At 41.1% G+C, this 21,580-nt stretch overlaps 1 protein-coding gene across 1 annotated transcript in view; it reads right to left on the bottom strand.

The window, feature by feature from the left end:
• GRIK1 (glutamate ionotropic receptor kainate type subunit 1) overlaps nt 1-17,539 on the bottom strand; it is a 75,966-nt gene extending 58,427 nt beyond the window's left edge. The window contains exons 1-3 of the mRNA XM_035896464.1: nt 17,377-17,539; nt 14,689-14,946; nt 6,976-7,157 (exon numbers count right to left, since the gene is read on the bottom strand). Of these exons, the coding sequence (XP_035752357.1) occupies nt 6,976-7,157; nt 14,689-14,946; nt 17,377-17,449 (513 nt within the window). The 5' untranslated portion in view covers nt 17,450-17,539. The remainder of the gene's footprint in view (nt 1-6,975; nt 7,158-14,688; nt 14,947-17,376) is intronic.
• Between the last annotated feature and the right edge of the window lie 4,041 nt (nt 17,540-21,580).

Genomic DNA, 21,580 nt, shown 5'->3' on the forward strand with positions numbered 1-21,580 from the left:
TATTAGGAAAACAAGAGATGAAAATAAGTTAAAGCAAAAGCAAGAGGAATGCTGAGTATCATGCTGGAGATCCCAAAGCATTAATGACTCCCAAGCCTTAATTACTTGGATGCTCTTATTAGCATAAATAGGAGAGTTGCAAGGACTCATCTTCTGCTGTGTGTTTGCAACACAGCAGATACAGGGAAAGCAGCTTCTAGGAACTACAAGGAGCTAGGCAATAATAAAAGCATGTTAGGAGCAAAAACTCCTTTCAGGTCGGGATACCTCTGAAGTACCTTGCAAAGCAGCTGCACAAGCTCTTCCCCCAGAGCAAGTGTCCTCCCCACTACAGAAAACGAGCACAGCAGCCCAGAAGAGAGAAGAGAAGGCAACAAGGTCGATTTATGTATATATAGTTGCCCATAAGAAACTAGAATGAGATTTCATTACACATTCCCATTTAAATAACTTTGCATGTAATTATTTAGATAATTATGCATCTGATATAAATGCCCTATTTAAATAATAACAGCTTTTACTTACTGTGGAACTTAGATGAATGTAAACTAGTGAAAGCAAGCTAAAATATTCTCCATTTGCCTTGTAGATCTCCTACCCATCCTACCCTGTATAAAACCCCTTCTTCAGCCCAACTCAGATGTGGTCGGATTATGGATTATCTTGGCACATAACATAAAGAGACTTCCATCTCTAATTATCTATTTCAGATCAGAATTTTGGGCCTTGTCTTTCACAGACCTGTACTTTTAGCTGTGGGTCGTGAACTGCAGTGTGAATCTGAAAAAGTATCAGTGGTCAAATTATATATGGCAAGCTGACAGAAACTGAATAAAAAGATTCTCTCATGTCTCTTGGGTGCCCTGTTCCTGACTTGCATCATATCCCAGCTTCAACCTCCATTTCTTCATCATGCAAAAAAATCACCGCCTCATTTAGAGCTAGTATCAGTCTTCCTTCAAGGCAGACTGAAACCAGAATGATGGTGAAGCATATCAGTGGGAACTGCATCAAATACTTTGCTTGCTTTCACTTTGATTTTTCTCACTCATGCTATTACTTAATTTCATGACGATTAAATGAATGCATTTGATTATTCAATTAATTAGTACTACTGCTGTTTTCTAAGATCAGCAAGACACACCATAATAAATAAAAGGCCCTCTGCCTCCTTGCCTCTCAAGTGTTCAATATGAAACGTTTATATGGTGCTTACAGAACTTCCCTGGAGTCTGTGTGGACAGCTTTACTTGGACATGACTTAACCCACTGGAAAACTGCACCCTGCTCAGTCACAGCAGCAGTCTAGTAGGAGTGGTATAGAGTTCCTCCAACACAGACACGAGCCATGGCAAGAAACAAGATATATTCTGTAAATACCTCGCTAGTGTTGGAGTCCAGCTGGAAGCAAGGGCCATAGCAATAGGGAAGGACAAATGTGTTGGCCCAGGGTCCCAGTCAGCTGTCACTGGCTCCTTCTGCTTCCTGAAGAGGTCCCAGGGAGCTCGGGCAGCAGCATTGCCTTGCCAGCATGGGCATCATCTCACATTACCAAGACTGAAAGCACTCTTCCAGTTTGAAAGTTTACTTGCATTTGCACCACCCAGTGAATCTTGCAAGGAAGCAAAGAGCAACTACATGTGCAAGATGTAGCATGGGGAGGCACTGGGTTTATGTGACTAGTTTTGCTTCCATCTAGACAGCACAGCTAACAAGAATAGAGAAGCGGAAGTCTCGGCAAAGTGCGGCTATGATGTTACACAGCAAAGATCCCAAAAGACTGTTCTCTGATTTATACCCCATGCTGCTGTATCTTCAAATCTCAGGATAAAGCTTCCGAGGCAATGGCCACATTTATTTCTATAGAGACCCACATTTAGATTTGGGAACTGAAGCACACTGGCAAATTTCAGGATGAATTACCCCTGCCATACCATTTCTGTGCCCATGGTCTTTACTGATGTCTTAAGCCATGCATGCCCTAGGGACCAATGCTGTCTCACCATCTGATGCCATTCAGCAGTAACCAGGTGGCCAGAAGAGGGTGTCCCCCCATCAACAACCCCTTTGTAAAATCAATAAGAGAGAGGATAACCAGTGAGGTGAGTGTGTCTCTGCTTCTCAGCCTGGGGCTTGGGGGCATCTGGGGGGATCTGCCAATGTTATTTCTCCAGCTGCAGTGAGAACAGAGCTATTTCTGCCTTTTCTTAGCAGAGGGTGGGCTTCAGCCTACCTGTCAAGTTACTAGAAAGAGCATTCTCAGGAACTGAAGTTTTATCTTCTCACATTTATTATCGTACCTGGAATGTATACTGTGGTGACACTCACTTTTCGTACTTCTGTAGGAACTGAACTAATTATTTTGCTTTTTGTCTGTCACACAGTGAAAGTGAACATAGAAGTCTGTATAAAATGCTCTGCGAGTGTCCTAAACCTGATTAAATTTACAGTGCATTTCATAATATTTATGGTACATTTAATAATATTTATTTTAGAGGTGTGGAGGAAGGAGTAGTTAAATTAAGGCTAATATCAACCTAATTTATGAGAGACAGGCTTTCCTAACAGTAAAATCTATGTCAACCATTGGTGTGTTAGAAGAATAAATTGAAGGTTAACCAGAACAGCTTAACCTCTTGAACTAAGTTCCTCATACAAAAAGGCAGACTAAATACAGTATGTGCAGGATATATTGGAAGATGCACAAATAAAACAGATTGCAGTCTGCAATAGTTAGATTTAACTGACTTGTGGGATTGCTTACGTAGTCTAGACAGAGCACCAAATCTCTGTCCAGATTTCAGGTAAATGTTGTAACCACCAGATTTTTCCATAAGAAAGTGTTTCCAACTTCCTTGTATAAGGGACTCAGTCCTGCTGGTCTCTGGCAAGTTTGGAGGGTGCCTTATCTCACGCTTTTTCAGGGATATCTATTTTTAGGCTTAGAAAGGAGAGAGGTGTCAGGCACCCTCAGAGCAGAGCAGGACAGGCAGCGCTGAAGTCAAACAGGGAAGTTCCTACAGATCTTAAACAGATCCTGAGCGGGACTTCGGAGATCACAATTTTACCCTAAGAAGCCACAGCTGCACTTAGCTCCTGCTTTTGGCATCTAATTCTCTACTAGATCTTGCTCCTTGTCGGGTGATTTAAAGCTCCAGCAGCCAAGATTTTGAGGTAGACTATGGGAGTGACAGACCAGCTGCAACTTTTTCCATCAGCTCTGCTGGTGTGGTATGTCTTGTTTGAAAACCCTGCTGGCATAACCTCCCGGTTCAAGTAATTTCAGAATATCCTGATCCCTGTGGGTCAGGTCATTTTGGTCATTGCGGAGCTGCTGTTTTGGGTGGTTACTTGTTACAAGCAACAGAGCTGGAAAACTCCCTTAGCTGCCGTGTGCCAATCGCGTGAGGTTACCAACCCTCATGGGGGAATATGGAGAGAAAATTCAAAGTGACTATGGGAAAAGGCAGCAATTAATAATCACAATTTCCTCTTGCTCCTTCCAGGTCTGGGTGAGGAGAGGGCCAGGCCTCATTAAGCTGGTCGGGCTCCCTGCAGCATGTCAGAGAGAAGGGGAAATGTGTGAGTTTAGGGAATAGGTTATTCAGCTGTGTGCAGGCTTTGTATTTTGTTTAAATTAGGTTATTGATTTGCCTGCTCTTGTTGTGCACAAGGAAGAAGTGTGGCTCAATAGTATTTTAGTTGAAGCTATAAATAAGCAAAACATAGTCTTGTTTAAGAGAATAAATCTGTCTTTTGTGCTGTTTTGTAAACAAAAGGTTGAAGGAAGCAAGTGAAGAGGTCACCTCCCCTAGTCCCACAGCCTGGTAATGTGGCTGAGTCAGGTAGCTCCACACTCCCAAACACAGCTCCATATGCTGACTCTTTCAGGACATAATTCTGGATGTGCTAATACTTTCATGCCCAGAGAGAGCTTTTGGGCATCCCTTGCCCTCCCTTCCTGGGAAACAAGCCGTGCCACAGCCAGTGTCCCCCGAGCACTGGTGCGAGCAGCCCCTGCTTGCAGAGCCATTGCTGCTGCTGCTGCCAACCCCGGTGGCCCGGGGAACCACTGGAAGAAGGGCAGCAGCTTTTCTGCCCTGCCTGTGCCTTCAGCTCGGAGGCAGGCTGGCAGCAGAAATGTTGCTGGCAGTATGCCTTGCTGCCTCCCAGCAGGGAAATGTGGCCAGAGCAGGTGAGAATTGGTCTTTTGCCTCTTTCCCGGCATAGGCAAGGCTTGAAGGAGGTAAGGGATGCTGCCCACCCGGGCTCGGAGGTTGTCCAAAGGAGATGGAGCAGATCCTGGTGCAAGAACCCTTGGGCTTGGAGGGAGGGAAATGCAAACCCCTTGTGCAAAACTTTTTGGGGAAAGCCTATGCAGGCTTGGAGGATGAACAGGACAGAAAAACCGAGCATAAGCAATGGTGGGTATGTCCCTGTGTGACCCCGCTGCATTTTTAATCTGTAAAATACCCTCCGCAACCCAACCCACTACAAATCTCCACTTCCCTTATTTATCTTCTCCTGCATGGGCCACTAAACTCTACTACATTATTGTAAATAAAGTAGACAGACCAGAAATTGTTGCTTTGGGGACAGGTTTAGGTAACAGTTGGCTCTGATTACTACTCCTATTAGAAATCTGATATAATTCAACAATTATATGTATTTTTCCCATAATATCTATTCAATCATTTACAAAGTCAAAAATATTCTCTACTAACATTGCAGTTTTCTTAAAATAATTTTGACAGTATGCTCTTTCATACCTTTTTTTCATTCAGTGTAAAATTATACAGCTGTTTGTGTGTGCAATGATGAGAATGTGAACCATGGTACTTCATCTAGCTAACCTACAATCAGAGGAGTCCCATGGCAATTCAGAGCCCTCCACACCTTCACATTTCACAGCTGCCTTTGACAGTGAGGAACTTAAACACCTGAATTACTGCTGCCAGCATCTAGATTCAACCACAGAACTCTCTTGTATAAAAGCCATTTTTCCTTTCTTTCTAGCCTATATTTACGGTGCCTCCTTTCCTGCAGCCCTGACCCACAGGTGTACCTCTCCTCAGTTTCCTGCTTTCCCCCACACTGCCACTCGCCGTCCTTCTCTGAGTTCTTAAGGCGCAGGGGAGCACTGCCTGTACCTGCAGCCTGTCACTTGTCTCCCTGATCCATTTCCCTCACAAACCGTTCTGCCACTTTGCCCTGTCTTAGTGCATCTTTTAGCACTTCCTCGTCTTCTTTTGACGCTAAGGTTATTTTTTTTCTTCCCCGCACTCAGCCTGGTATACTTGAAGCTTTGTTCCTCCTGCAGTGTGCCAGACATCTGTACTTTCCTCTTGCAGATCACTGAAAAGTTGTGTTGTCAGTTTAACTCTTCCCACACAGATCTCATTTTGGAGCAGCTTGCTCCTGCTGTCATGTTTTAATGCTTTTGGACAGCCCTACAGGGAGCAGAGTGAGGGGACAGCAGCTCTCCTGTCCACCCCCCTTCCCAATTAATGCCGCTTGCTACAGTGCACTCCCCATCACGTGAGAGAGCAGCTGTGTGATTGCTCACCCTCCCCTTGCTCTCCCCTCACATTCCCAACACCACGCCTGCACCTGGCCCTGCTGTAGCTTATAGATATAACTTGCACCAAGAAAATCCTAAAATCTAGTACAAGCCAACTTTCCTGACACTGGTAAATCTAACCCTACTAGCTTATGGTAACTTGTGCGCTGCTCTTGGCTGCCGTGCATCTGATTTAGGACACGATCCTGCAAAGTCTGTATTTACAGAACCAAGACTCTCCAGTGGGGAGAGGATGGTTTCAGGCTCTGCAGACTAATGCGACCTGTAAGCTGTCTTTCTTACTTTGGTACAGAATGCTACTCCACGTAACTTAAATACTTCAGCAAAACATTCTGGGATGGAAACAGGGTTTAACCTTTATGGGACAGCCCATATCTGTTCATTTAGATCAGTGGAACCTCTCTGGTGATCTTCTGGGATCAGTGTTTCCCATCAGACCAACTGACACTAAAAACAACAACTCCTCATATCTACAATCGCAGCAAAAAGGGAAATGACATTCACAATGTATTGCTTGCTTGGAATTATTGTCTATAGGTCAATGAATTGCAGGAACCAGTGCTTCAGACTGTGATTGTCTAGAAATATATAGCAAGTGACAACAGTAAATTCTAATTTACACCACTCTTTGTGTGCCCCTGATAACGTCCCAGCCCATTAACATCAGGCTTTGTGGTGTTTGTCCTTGCCTTGTGTGGCTGTCCAACTCCCATGCTTAGGTCAGGGCTATGTCAGCCCTTGCACAATAGCCTCTCTTCCTCTTTTAAACTATATGTTTCCATCTGATATTGTCTCTGTTCCATCTTCTTGCTGAACCAGAGTTTAAAATGTAATGAGGTAGTGCCAGCAGACCAAATCTTGCTTTGTTGCAGGGATGTGAATGCAGAGTTATGCTCTTGTCTGCAGTGGATTAATGCCCTGTTGTTACCATAGTCAGCACTGAGCCCTGATGTGCAGCCTCTCTGGAGGCAATAGCTCAATGTGAGCCGCTCCCTAAGCACTCAAAAATGGGGTCTTTTGTTTTTTGTGGGGAAGACGTAAAAACTCTCTTGATTAAACCAGGACAAGCTAAAATAAATGCAACAACCTTCCTGGTCAAGCAGAACCTGAAGTATTAAAAAGAAGTGCATACTTCCTTCTGTTGGATATCTATGGGCTTCTCTTCAAACATCAGTACTGCTGCTGGTCCTTACGGCTTGGTGAAGCCCTGAAGTCTTGTAGAGTGCTCAGTGCTGCACGTTCTGTAACAGCTTCTGTCCCTGGTATTAACAAGCCTATGGCCTAATTGGTATATGCATTCAGTTTTAGTGTTTCCCAGAAAATGAAAACCAGAGAGGCTGACAACTTTCAGGATACAAAATGGATGTCATGCTTTTTCACCCCCTTCCCCTTACCTGCTTAAGGATTTCTGCTGCCGTTTCATGTGAGCAATCAAATATCACGTAGAACTCCTTGCCCTTCTTCATCTCCTTGAGTAAAGGCCTGGCATCTTTATTCCCAGAGGGCAGCTGGCGGATTTTGATTTTAATGTTGTATCTAGAAGGGGCTTTGATGAGCTCTTGCAGGCGAATTAGACCTGAAAAATTACATTCAATTATACAACTAACCATTCTGTGCAATGAGTATTTATTGTCACTTAAACAGGGTCTCTTATCAGTCTCAACATATTTCACATACCCAAAGGGTAGCTGTTACCTTCATATTTGCCAAACTCCTAACTAACATTGTTACAGCTTTTACTTTCATGGTTATACTTTGCTTCAACATCGAAATATTCTGAAGTGTATTTTCAATTGATTGACTACAGTATATGTTTGTATTGATGTTATATTGATACAGCTTATTAAAAAAAGGATATAATACTTCTTCCTTGGCAGCTAATTATTATTTCAGTATTAAACAGCAAGTCATAGAATTGAAGAAGCCTCCTTACTAACTTTCCTGCCTAATGTCAAGCATGAGCGGATGAGGGGAGATAGAGGGAGAAAAATGTTCAATGGCCAGCACCTCCGTTGTGGCTCACTTAGAGCCCAGTGGTTAGCCTGAGTGGCACTTACCAATAATTACTCTTAATAGCCATCCATATGGCTCTCATTGTCCTCATTTTGGCATACACTGCAATACCCCAGAGGGGGACCCTTAAATTTTTCGTACCATCAGTTTAGAAACAAAAAGCCTGAAGGCATAGTGACTTGCATAAGGTCACTCAGCAAGTCTGAGATCTTATAAAGAACTGAAATATTTTGAGATCCCACTCTATGTTTATAAACATGAGAACATGATTTTGAAGGCTATGTCTTCAGCTGGTACAGATTTACACGGCTTATTTGAAGTTAGTGGAGCTCAACCAGTGGAAGATTTGTCCAAGTATTTAAACACAGTGCAATTCTACTAGCTAATTCAGCACTCCTATGTAATTTGTGCTGCCTCCAAAACCTAAGTAAGACAGTTAAGAGTTCTTTGAGGTGTGTCATTACCATCTCTTTCTCATTATCCATGAATATAATTTACCCACAAAAACTCCTGTGATCTCCTGCTGAGCGAAAGTAAAAGGCTGTCTTAAAAATACGCATAAAGAGAGAGAGAACACAGGCAAGAAGCACTTCATGACCAAGAAGCAAACAAATTATTAATATGAAAAAACTCATCGCTCTCCTGCTGGGATTGGGTACATATTTGTCTTGCATGTGAATGTCCTTAGTTGAATGGTCCAATGGTACGTATAAGGCAAGATGAAGCATCCCTATTTCTTCTGAGGTTAGCAAGTGATTGCTATGTTGAGGACTGCTGGCTTTCACTCAAGTACTGGCAATGGGGTTTGAAAAAACTAATCTTTCCCTCTGCCTGCAATGCCGGGTCTGTTCTTTGCAGGTTTTCAAGTATCAACAATCAATATAGAATATTAAGCATTATGAGTATTCAAATGTAAATTACTGCACGCGCTGTGAGATGGGAGCCTGGCTGGAAGCCAGCCTGTGTAAATATGAAACAATTTGAGCTCATTATTATGAGAATGGGGCACATGCTTCCAACACTGACTAACAAGTAGGGGAGTTTATGTAATCTGGCTGTAAAGCTGTAGCTTGGTTGCACCACGCACTCAAGTGTTCAGCCCTTGACTGCAGTGTCTTGGCCACTATAATGAATGGCAACTGAAGAGGGAAAACTGAGATTTGGGAGGAAAGGTCCAGCATGCAGGGAATCTTGCATTGTATCCACAGCCTCAGAATGAGTACTGTTGTTTCTCTTTCCAACAACAAAAAGTACTTAAGTGCAAGTGTGGTGAAGAGCAGAAGAAAAGGATTTTCCCACCCACCTCCTTCTCCTTTTTGGGGAAAGGAAAATGCTGTGTGTCTTAAAATATCTACTTCAGATGTGAGACTTGGACCTTGCACTTCCCATCACTTCCTACCGCCACGTGAAGTGAAGGTGAAGCCTAGCTATAGTGTGCTGAAGAAATCAAAGAAGCAGTGAAAAGAACTGCAGTCATTTTCCTGGCAGACCAGGCAAAAGCCTGAACCAACTGACTGCCAGCAAAAATAATAGCACGGGGAATAATGATCAGTGGTCTCCTTCCTCTTCTTCCTGCTCAACAAATCCAAACCCTCGGACTTGATACCACCAAGTCTTGATTTGGGACCAATCTTAACTATGAAATGTTTAGTCCGACTCCTGGCAGGAGTGCAGAAGGCCTGGGCAAGTGCAGTGTTTAGGGCAGCCACTTTTCTCTCACTTGATGAGACCATCTGGAGGTCAGCCTGCAACAGGCAGAAGGCATCCCAGACAGCCCATGAGGTTGGGAAGGAAGTAGTGGCCAAGCTGAGAAGGGCTCAGAAGTGACATATCCTAGACACCGGGTCCCTCTGTGCAAGGTGGGTGATGTGACCTGAACTGTGAAGCTGGACTGCACTGGAGTAGAAACTTGGGTAGGAAAGGTGTTGTAGAGTCTGGCCAGGTAGAAGATGTGGTGGCTGAGCATGAACTGTGAAGGACCTGGAGAGAGCATTAGTCAGTACTATCAAGAGGAAAGGTTCAATTTAGGGCTTCAAAACAAAATCTATAAGGGTGGAAATCAGACTTATTTCACTGATTTTCTTGGCCTACTGTCTGTATTTTTCTGCCTTTGCCCAGACATCTAACTACCTTCCCCCTTTCCTTTGGAAATAGGGTTGGGAATTTTCTGTGTTGTTGTGGAAGTATCTTGTGGTCTCTAACCTTGATGGATGCAGTAAGCCTCGGAGTCAGATTTCCAACTTCAACTAGTGGTTTGATCAAGAGAAATGGTTTGGTCTGACACTTCAGTAAAATGTTAAAATATGCGAAAGTCTTTGAATATTTCATATCATTTCATGATGTCTAGAACTACTGCGAGCTCTATGTGACACATTTAGGAGTTCAAACATGCCTAACATAATGTCCCGACAGGCAAATAGTCATACATGTTGGCAGTAAGCATGGTAGTGTGTCACTAGAAAGTTTTCACCTCCCCATTTCCCTTTTTTTTTTTAAAATAAAAAATGTATAGGTAATTCAGTGAGATTTAAAATTGAAGAAATACTTTTACTGCTTTGGGAGAAAGTACTCCTTTTTATTAGAAAACTGTGTTAGGTTAGCAAAGTTAGATGTCTCTTGTAAGCGCAAGTTCAAAGAAAGCAAATTCAGTAAGAACTCAAATTCTGCCCTGTGCAAACTAATTGAACTGATATGATGAAAAGATCTGGTTCCCCTGAGCCTTAAACAAATGCTGGGAGAGCAGGCTAACAAGTGGGGAAAGTCAGGGATTCTTACAGAAGATGTGGAATTTGATGTAGTTGCCCTCCTCAGCACCTGGTAGGTTGAAATTATTGCATTCAGGGAAGATAGATCAAAAGCAGACTCGAACCTGCACTGAAGGCAGTGTTATTCCTTTTGTTTGAGTTGTTGATAACTGAGACAGAGTCATGTGCTTGTTACAGATCAATGTGCCAAATAACAAAGTGCAAAAGTGGGATATTGGAAGGGATCTATTACAAACCACTAAATTAAACCAGAGAACAGTATGTCTATCCAGTTCTAGCACATGGAAAGATAAACCATAATTTATAGTACCTAGGTTTGGGAAATGTATGCCTGATGTATCATGCAGTCTACTGCAAGGCTTCATTAGATCGTCTTGAAACCTCAGGAGACAATTTTTTGCCTTACACACTTGATATAGACTAATTCTTTTTTAACACCTTGATGAAAAATAGAGAGGAATGAATAATCAGAATGAAGGCTGATTATGGCCGGGGACTCTGAACATAATGTGGATTATGCTTAATATGGAAAAAAAGGAGGCATTAGTGAGCAGGATGAGAATTTCAGAAAGAGAAAAGGGAGAGATTTTTAAATAAATATTTGCTCTATAGCCAGAAGTCATTAATTTACCATCAAGAAAGATGACTTTGGTTGAAAGTCCATCTTTCAATGGCACAGTAAGGACAGCAATTAGAAATAAAAATCAGTCATAGTGTGCTTTATTATTCTTATTTATATTGAAGTCTAAGAGACGAGAGGGTAAAAATCTGATCAGCTCAACTCAGGAAACATGAAGAAACTTTGCAAATCTATTTTAGGAACAAAATACAAGCTTTACAACTGCTGTAAGTCCTTTTGGAGGAGGCAGTAAAGTTGTTTAACATGAGGCATTTGGTACCATTTAGCATGATATTTGATAAGAAGCAGGATGAGTAAGTACTTCCTATTCCAAGTGTAATTTTTAGCACTATTGGTTGCAGGTTTTCTAGACCTGCTTATATCAAATTTGCTTATCATTGGCAGTCCTATAGAGTCCACTCAGTAGATTACTAACACTCAACAACTAACTTGATAAATATTGGAACCTTGAATGAATTCTAGAAGACTGGAAAAAAGTGCTAATGTTCCATCAGTATCAGAAAGGGTGAGACAAAACATAGAAAGACTGACCCCAGTGTAAGTGCTGGGCAAGGTAAGAGTAAGGCTGATATGGTGGCAAAATGATGAAAAAAGAAAACTTGGGACTATACTTAAGAGAGATGTTAAGCTGTGAAGGGAAGATAGCTCTGTATCACACCAAGTGCCTTTGGTGTTACAAGTTCTGTTGACACAGGTAGCTTCCTAGATGTAAAGCACTTGCACCAGGAGGTGTCCATCTTCATATATCATACAGCCTGCTCATGAAAAATGTGGGGCTATAAAATAATCGTTTTCCAGATCTGAAAAAGCAGATGTCAATGAGAAAGCCTTATTAAACAGTGGAGGTCTGTGAAGGCTGGTGCTAAGCTGTTCAGACATTTGTAGTGCTCTTGTCTCTGTATGCATTCCAAAATCATTGACTGGAAAAAAGTTATGGTTGAAAAACATTTGGATAACAAAAACTGGCAGCATGGTAAATAGTGTTTGAGGTAAGGAGGGTAGACACAAGTGATTTGGATTGAAACATGAGCTCACTCAGATGAACTGGGTTTTTTAACATTGCTCAGTCCAGACTCGTAACTGCATTTCCATTGATGGATGCGCCCATGCAGCAGTGAAAATCGTAACTACAGGAGCTGGGCAACTACAGCTTGGCAAGCTGGCACAGTATGTGGCCTCTGTGCTGGAGCTAGCCGTGATGGCATGTGGGCTTGGAGCAGTGCTGTAGTGGGAAGGATGAAAGCAGGATTTTCCACACCTAAACTTAAAAATAGACTCTTAACCTGGAGCAGGGCTAATCTCAACGTGAATAATCTGGGTATGGATCATTGGAATTGCATTGTTACAGCTATGAGTTCATTGTTTGCTTAGTAATGAAGCTGCTCTTCACATACAATTAGTCTCTAAAAAAAAAGGGTTAATATGCTTTTTTTCTTCTGGTGTACCAATGTCAAACATGTGAGATGAGAAACAGAAAGAGCTTGAGCTAAATGGCGTCACTCTAACCCCAAATCCAAAGACTATTTATACTGATCGAGGTTGACCTGTTTACTTTCCCAACTCCAAGTTAATAAGATGATTGATGATTAATTTACTTTGTAAATATCTCTGCAAATGAAGTCTCTTTAATATCAGCCATTTTTGTAGCGGAACATGTACACAGCACTAAGTGTTTTGAATGCTAATTTGATAATAGGGTAGACTGAAAAAGACCTCTACTTGTTTATCCATGAGTATGTATTGACATACAGTGATAGGAGTCCAGCAGAAATCCTGCTGAGCTAGACCATCGTAATGGAAACGCAAGAAGACTGCTGCAGTAAGCCCAGCCTGGCTTGTTCTTTCTCTTCTACCTCCAGCCCACTGGTGTAGTCTCTGAGTCCAAGGTGAGCACAACATTGGCACTGAGACCTGCCTCTTGGATCCAGAAGGAAACATGCTTGGTTTGTATTGTCAACTGTGCAGAAATAAATACAACATTTTTAGCCTTAAATTGAGTTTGGGGGGCTTTTTAGCAGAATTCTGTCTTTCAGACATGTTTTTACAATGTGATTTTAAAAGACATGTTTGGGTTTTGGGGGTTTTTTTTGCATACTCCCTTTAAAGGCTTAGGCAGATGCCTGAGCTCATGGTTCATCCAGGTTTGTTTTATGCCATTATCAAAGAATCAGCTTAAATGTTACCTGCACACCTGTAGAGCTCTAGAAGGTGCTGTATTTCTGTGGGCAACGGGAAGAGAAAGAGGAATGCAAACCTCAGAGTGGGGTTGACAGTCAACTGCTTAATTTGCACCAATGACCGCTAATGCACAACAGGATTTTTCAGAAATGTGTATGGTTCAGCTACACCTTTACCATAAAAAGATGCTGAAGTGTTGAAGGATGATGGTGAGAGTTTACAGTGGAATAAATGTCAATGTACGTGTTACTCAGTTGGCTCAATTTTCTTCATCTCTACAGATACGATGTCTCCAAGAAAATCTTTTCTGCTGCTTAGAACGTGCCCTTACCTGTAACTTTGTGCCCTGCAAAAGCCAATCAGTTGGCAGGCCTTGCTTGGGCCCTGTTTCCAGTGTTTTGATGGAAGAGCTACAGACCTCTCTGAGCTTTTAAGGGTTTGTTTACATGCAAAATTTTTCTTGGGAATCCAGATTATGGACTCTTAATCCATGACTGAGTCTACACTGTAGGAGAGATGATGTTCTCTGCAGTCATGCCTGGAATAAATTTTTGTGTGTAATCCTGCCCGATGGGACTCCTTCTGAGAGCACTTTATGTACACAGTTCTCTCAGTGACCAGAGTAGCTACTACCTGTCTCAGAAACAGTATTTTTCCCACTCCAGTGAGGGAGATGACACTGCCAGAAATATTTTCGCTGTTGGTATAATATATGGTATCAACTATAGGGGTAGATACGTAAAGCCTAGATACATAAAGACATGTAACAGTAGCTTGGACTTCCTCATAACATTGACACTCTTCCACAGTCTCTGTGTATTAAAAAAAAAAAAAGTCTTAGTCTCCGATAAGCCTTTAAATCACTTGTTCCCAGGAATGAGTTTATTATTATCTTTTGTTGTTGTTGTTGTTCTGTGGATAAAAAGGGGCACATTACAGATATTGACTGTCCATGGTATGTTGCTGGACAGCCATGACTACTGTATGCCCCAGGGGGAGGTTCATGTCACAAAGAATGAATGATCTTCTTTAAGTTAAGAGTCCTGGGCTGGAAATGTTTACATGAATTGCAGCTTTCAGATTCAGTCTTCAGTATCCAGCTGACAAGGGGGTTGACTGTCTCTGAGACAGTTTCAAGGAACAAGGTAGTCCTTTTAAGATCAACCCCTCATTGAGAGGGAGAATCCCTAATCAGCCCCACACTAGACTATTTATCAGTTTGAAGCGATGATATAGGTTACACAAATAGGGAGAAAAACATGATTGAATATTCAGAATCCAGGAGCTACCTTCTGATGACTTCTGAAGGTCTGATGAAGCAAACAGCTTTCCAAAAGCCACAGCAGCAGAAGGATAGCTGCACCTTACAAGATGTTTTTCTTCTATATTCTGGGGGAAACTGCTGTTAAGTATGCCAAACTGAACTATCACAGGCAATCTCACTCACAGAATTAATTCATATATGTACATTAATAGAAGTACATGACCTACAGTGCACCAGTGCTACTTACCTGTGCTGTCTTCATATACTACTGTTACTATTTTCCAGTTGTAGTATAGTACAAGATCCAAAACTGCTCTGCTGATGGCTGCATAGTCTGGATAGAGGTTGATATAAAACGCATCTTTGTTATCCACTGTAGGGTGCTTCCATCGGGTCTGAATATGTGGGACTTCAAGTGCATTGCAAATGGACTGCACTGCGCTGACAGAGGAGCTGTGGGAAGGTCCGAACAGAGCAGCTACACCAAGAGCGAGCTGGTCGCATGCTGAGGAGGAGAGGAAGGGGGAGGAAGAAGCTGTTAGTTAGCAAAAACTTGTGTGATGTTTACTGAGATCATTTATTCTCCATCCATCCCCATCATTTCAAAGTGAGAATGGGTAACCATCTTGCTCCTGAGCCCATTGGGAGATTTGCAAATGGTTCCTGAAAATGGCTTTACTGATTAGCTTTATATCCTAGAACCCGCTTGCTAGAAATAAAAACCAAAGCAACTTCTCCGCTCATTACCTTCAGATCACATTGATTCCTAAATTGCCTTTCTCAGAACGGCATTATCCTGGAGAAACCAGGAGCTTTCTGGCTACAGGCTTGCCAAAGGGACATCACATGAATTAAGTTTCATGGCAGTGTGTCAGGAAATATGTTCATGGAGTCACAACAGACACTATGCGGATTCCCTCCGTGACTGGCAAGCTTCTACCAATGTAGGTTGCTTTAATTTCAGGCTGCTGAAGAAATATAAACAGCAAAGGGCACTATGATTCATGGCGCTCCATAATCTGTGTTTACAAAACAGGCAGTAAAGCCTAAAGCCCTCAGTAACAACACAGGGAAATAAAGAACCAACACACACTGACATTTTAATACCTTTCCAAATCAGTCAAATGCTAGTATCAACAAAGGTTTCTTTCTCCTTGTGCCTATATCTCAGCCAAAAGAACGCCTCCTGTGGGTGTCTTTTCTTTTTTCTTTCCCTCCCATGTCTTTTCAGGCTAACAGACAGAAGATGAAGTAATATTAATTATTTTTGCCCATTAGTAAAATTTACTGCAAATGTTTCTGATAAGGTTTATCGACTGGGACAAAGCCCTGCAACTGAGTTGCAATGCTGTATTCTTTGTAAAGTAGTTCTTTGTGGGAAATTTAGAAATTGCTGTGATTGAGTGAAATACTAAGTACGCAAACATCCACAACGAGCTGAGATTTTGTTAAATTAATATTTAGCTCTCTGATAGTAATAGAATATGACAGAAAATCAATTATTTTCTGTTTTCAGTCTACAAATTAGTGTTTTACAGACAGCTTAAAATGCATGGGTTTTCAAGGTTTATTTCAGAAGCCTTTCTAAAGGATCACAGGTTTTAATGTGCAAATTGCCTAAATAATATCAATAATTCATGATGACAAGAAATTACTACTGTCTGCATGGATTCCTTGCATGTAGATTTACAAAAAATATTTATAATTAACTCCTTCCTACACATTAAATAGAGAAGGAACTTCCACAATAGTCACAGAAGAGATTCTCACTCTACAGAGCATATAAAATCCTGTATCAGTCTAGATGACATGAATTATAGATCCAGCATACCTGATTTTTCATAGTATATAATTACAGCATATATCTGATACTTGAAAAAGAATGCAATAAACACAATTTAAAGCTATTTTTTATGTTATGTTCTTTGAAAGCATTCTCCTTTTTTCCAGTTTTTAGTAAGAAACTAAAGTACCACAAGGAGAATTTAGTAACTTCTATGCTTGAAAGGTGACAGCTCACCAGCATTCTAGCATGATTCGTGATGTGAAGCACGTTTATTTTCCAGCCTTCGTTTGCCTCATGGCAGACACATCTTTTGCCTTATAGTGAGCATATCTTGTACCATTTACAGTGACAGACGTTACAGTGAACTGCAGAGCACATCTGCAAAGTCTTAGCAACTTGTGCGTCTTTCTCCAGACTTGTTTGCAGGAGATTGTGTGTGCACCACGTAATTCCAGGAACTAGATTGTTGCATATAAAATTTTATCAAACTTCAAGGTTGCCTCCTAGAGGTGAAGGAATACATGGTGCTTAAGGAGAGTTGTGACTTTTTTCCCCTTGCTGTTTTGGTCTGCAAGTAAATCAGATGCAAGTAAATTGGACCATAATTTTCCCTCTGAGAAAAATAAAAGAATAGGCAAAAAATTTCCAAACTTGTCCACTCCAATACTTATAGTTGTTTATAACAGAGAAATCTACTTCTGTCTCTAAGCCACTGAAGCGTTAATATTTCAGGACAGGGAGACTACCAGCCTCTGTTCTTCAAAGTACAACAGAAATATTTTGTATGAATAATGGGTATCTGTGTGTATGTGCTAATTATGGGTTGTGACATCCCACTGTGCTCCCTGTTAGTCTCTGATCATTTTCTGCAGAATTCCAGGTGGCAAATCTGGTTTTTTTGAAAGAAATATGGGTTGGACTTGCCACCTTCCATCTGGGGCTCTTAGCATGCAGACAGGATGTAGGTGTTTTATCAGAAACTAGATGACAAGGTCAAGTCCAGCTGGATTCTTAGTTCAAATAACTTTGAAAGATGATTTTTATGTTACCGTTCATATACACATTACAATCAGAGCAAAAAAGGAGACCAGGCTGGGGAAAGGTAGTATAGAATATGTACGTTACTGATACAGTAATTGAGATAATTACCTCTTCTCGAGGCTTCAAAACTATCAAAAAGGTTAATTCTCTGGATGTCATAGGTTAATGTGGTATTAGGCATCAGTGTTCTGTTTCTATTAATGTTGGTGACTGCAAACTTGAAAGCCAATTCTTCAATATTAACAGGTTCATTTTCCACAGTTTCAAATATCCCCCCTGTTGAAACAGAGATAAATGAGAATTATTATTCGCCTCTTCATCACTGTACATAAAAAGAGAAAAATAAATTATGAGCAATAATAATCTGAGTGTTCATAACGGCAAACAGTTAAAGTCGCTGTTAAAAGTACTACAGCAAAAGCATATTGGATCATTAGTTTTTATCTGCAATGTCACTGTAGGTTAACTCAATATTATGAATGTTGCTTAAACAAACATCTGTGAAAGATGATGTATGTTTATTATTCAGGCTTTTCAAAGTAAAATTTTTACATGCTTGTGAAAACTTCTATCATGTTCCTTGCTAATGAAAGTAGTGATATCCATACGTCTTGTTCCCCTTGCTCCAATCTAATCTATGTTTGGAGATGAAACTTGGATGCATTTGAGATGTTTTCTGAAGTGTTTCTGCAAATCTTGTCAGTCCATGATCCACATTCAGAAGTGACTTAGGAGCTTGAGTAGAAATGGACTGGAAGTCTCCACTCGAGGTCTGTGTCTTAGCAGTGCTTTGGTTTTTTATAAACCTTAGGCAACATTGTTCGTCATTTCTCAGTTTGCTCAGGGACGGTGAATATTTTTACTTTTTCAAAGCTCATTGCTGAATGAACTGAATTTGTTGATATAGACCATAGCCGAGCCACACACTGCTCCCACAGAAGATTTCACCTCTGTGCCAAAGTGTTGCATGATGTCTCCAGTCATCATGGCGCTGGTCTAAAAGTCTCCTTGCAAAGGCAGTCACTCTTGATTTCCTATCATTCCTCTAGGCTCTTCTTGCAACATCTTTTTGAACTATTTGAACCGAGAGGTGTCCCAACCCACTCAGTGCAATTCCAGCTGGGCAACCGCTCTTTGAGTGGTGTTCGATCTGTCAGAACTTATTTTCTACCTTCCAGACTGAAATTTTATATACTTCTTGCTCCTTTTTAAAAGCAAGTTTTCCAAAGAGGACCTGTGAATAACCAATCTGAATTTTGGAAGCATAATGAACTTCCTTGGCATACATTCTGAGATGAGGAAGGTGGCTGTGTTTCAAGTCAACAGGCTGTCCCACTTATACTGGGATGTCTACTCCCTCTAGCCTCTAGAGACTTTATTATGCCAACAACACATTCAGACTGTCTAGGAGCACTGGGATTTGATGAATGCATAACAAACATAGCTAATTTGAAAAAAAATAGCTCCTTTAAACAGCAATCTCCAGCTTCAGTACTTGATTTTGCAAGTATAATTTACTCATTTAGTGCAAGTCACTAGAGAATACTCTGGATTTCTCAGTTACATATTTTCGCATTTCCCCATGTGAAATTTGAGCCCTAGATATCGCTTTATATTTTCTGAGCATCAGAATATATTCAGCTAATGCGCTGCAATCTCTTGCAATTTTGATGTCACCAATGTAGGAATAGTGCAGTCATTAGCTGACAATCAGGAAATGGGAACACAGTGGAATTAAAACCTGTTTCAAATTTTAACTCAGCAATGAAAACATTGGAAGCTATCAAACCCAAGTTGGCAATGTAATCTCTAGCTACTCTTGAATATGCAGCATTATGTTATCTCTCAAACCCATATATAACAATACCTTAATGTGACTTAAGCAATTTGCCAACTTAAGCAATTTTCTTGTTTGCTATATGTATTTCTCATTTACTGTATCCACATATTAGAACCTTAAAGACTTTCTGATTTTTTTTTTTCTCTCTCATAAAACATACAAGTGATTACAGGAGATTGTGACACGCAGAAATAGATGGAAAAAGTTTAAGTGCTGGTTTTGGAACCAAATGTAAAACCTCATGTGGAATGCTAAGAGTCAGCAAGATTTTCCAGAACTGCAAACTCTAGGATCACCAGAAGGAAAAAAAAAAATCTAAAGCCTGTTCTTTCAGATCCTATAATTCCTCATCCCAGTGATGATACCAAGAAGTTTAGTATTTATCTGGTTAAACAAAATTTGCTTTCCCTCCTCTCACCTGAGGAAGACAAATATTTTCAGTTATCTATAATACCAGCTTGGTCTTGGGCCAGCAAGATACAACTGTGTGTTTTGCTTGGACCCCTACTAGAATTAGCAGAACATGGTTTCATAAGGCAAGCTGGATGTCACTGAGTATAACTGATAGCCTGAGATAGCTGTTTAATAAGACAGGGTGACCACCATCTCTCCCCACTTCCAAAAAGATGAGTCTCTTACCATTCAATCTTGGCAAAAAATCTTCTCTATCTTGGCAATGATTATTGTGCTGTGCCTGTATTACTTTCTACTTTTTTTTTTTTTTATTAAACCAACTTCATTCAACCACCCTTGAGGTAACCTTCATACCTACACATACACAAGCACTTTTTCATTCTAGGACTAGAACTTTTTCCAGACCTCTAATCAGTTACCTATTTATTGGACATTAATTTTAATTGATGTATATGCATGGACTATTTAAACTTCATTAGCAGAATTTTGCAGAATTTTTTGCTTCACCCCTTTTAAAAAAGAGTACAAGCTCCCTGGGCAGAGGGAAGGAGTGGAGGGAAAGGAGGAGTGATGGAGAGAGGGAAAGTTTTGTATGGATGTGTTTCCTAAGCAAGCTAATCAAAACTGCATATGCACCATCACATACACTTCAAATGTATTCAGGTAGGTCTCTCTGAAAGTCAGCTGTATAATAAGTGTGTTGGTACCCCGTCAATGTATTTTCCAGGATCCTTTTGTACATGTTAACACAGCAGTAAAGCACTTACAGAGAACTTCGGTTACACGCTTTAATTTGTCGGTAAGATACTCTGGATAGGTCTGGGTAAGAATGGGACTGATAGTCAAGAGGTTCATAATTTTACATAGGAAATTTCGTTCAGCTGAACTGGAGATGCTGAATAGGCTGCCATTTAGAGCCTCTGAATGCTAGTGCTCCCCTTCCCCACTAGGATGGGGAAGTTCTGAAACCACAAAAGTGATTCTTCCAAGTCAGTAAATGTTTACTTGACTGAATGTTCTCCTGATTAAACCATAAAGTAAGCACAAAGAGTAGTGCCCTGCTTCCTGTGAACAAAGTCCATGAGATAGTTTATAGAGGAAATGGTTGCTTACTGTGAGTGAAGTCTGGGATAGTTGCATTGTGAAAAGCTTGAATTGCTACCTATTTGAGCTTGATTTTTCTGTTGGGACCTATGTGTATAAAAAAGAGTTGAATCAGTCTATAAATTTGCATCACAAACAAGCCAGCAGATACAATCTGGCTGTTCCGTGCTGTAGTGTTTTCATCCATGTATCCTTAATGAAATCTAGCAATTTAGTAAATAGTTTATCTTCTCCTGTGTTCTGCTGACGGTTGACAGTCAAGCTTAGAATTTATTGTAAGGTCCAGGTTAAAAGAGAAATAGCAGAGTAAGTGACAAGTTTGATGGAGAACCGGTTTGTCAGATGATTCATTTAAATAAAGTAATTACTGTACAACATTTTAAAAACAAATTAAGCACAGGATTCTACAAGGGAAGGAAAAAAAAATCGATGTTAACTCAAGATATAAATGATGTTCCAGAAATGAGGCTATTGTTGCTAAGCACAACAACAAGCACTGGCTTTCAAGGTAGGCTGCTGGTAACACATACATGGGACAAAGCTTAAATTTTTGAGTCGTCCCTTTCGCCTCCCTCCCCTCCTCCCCAATTACTCATCTGGATGGTGAATCTGCTGGAGCAGCTTCGGCCGACCAAAGGCTGCTTAGTTTTGGTCAGTGGCAGACCTGACCTTTCTTCTGCACAGGCACTACATCTGCCGCCACGATGAGTGGGATTGTCCACCCGAGTCAGCGGGAAGCTGCCTACCCGAAACCAGGTGATTGCCAGAGCTCTAGGGGTTGCTCTGCTTCACGTGGATGTCAGCACCTCCCAGAGCCTGTCTCACCAGGTACAGCTGGGGAGCAACACCAGGCGTAGGTTACCTGATCTGCTTGCATGCAAGGAGCACTCGGTGCCAGCCACGCATGAGGGCATCAGTAGGAGAACCCAGCATTCATGTTCACTTAACCGATAA

This window comes from Egretta garzetta, unplaced genomic scaffold, assembly GCF_000687185.1.
Source record: "Egretta garzetta isolate BGI_Z169 unplaced genomic scaffold, ASM68718v1 scaffold45, whole genome shotgun sequence".
NCBI classification, from domain to species: domain Eukaryota; kingdom Metazoa; phylum Chordata; class Aves; order Pelecaniformes; family Ardeidae; genus Egretta; species Egretta garzetta.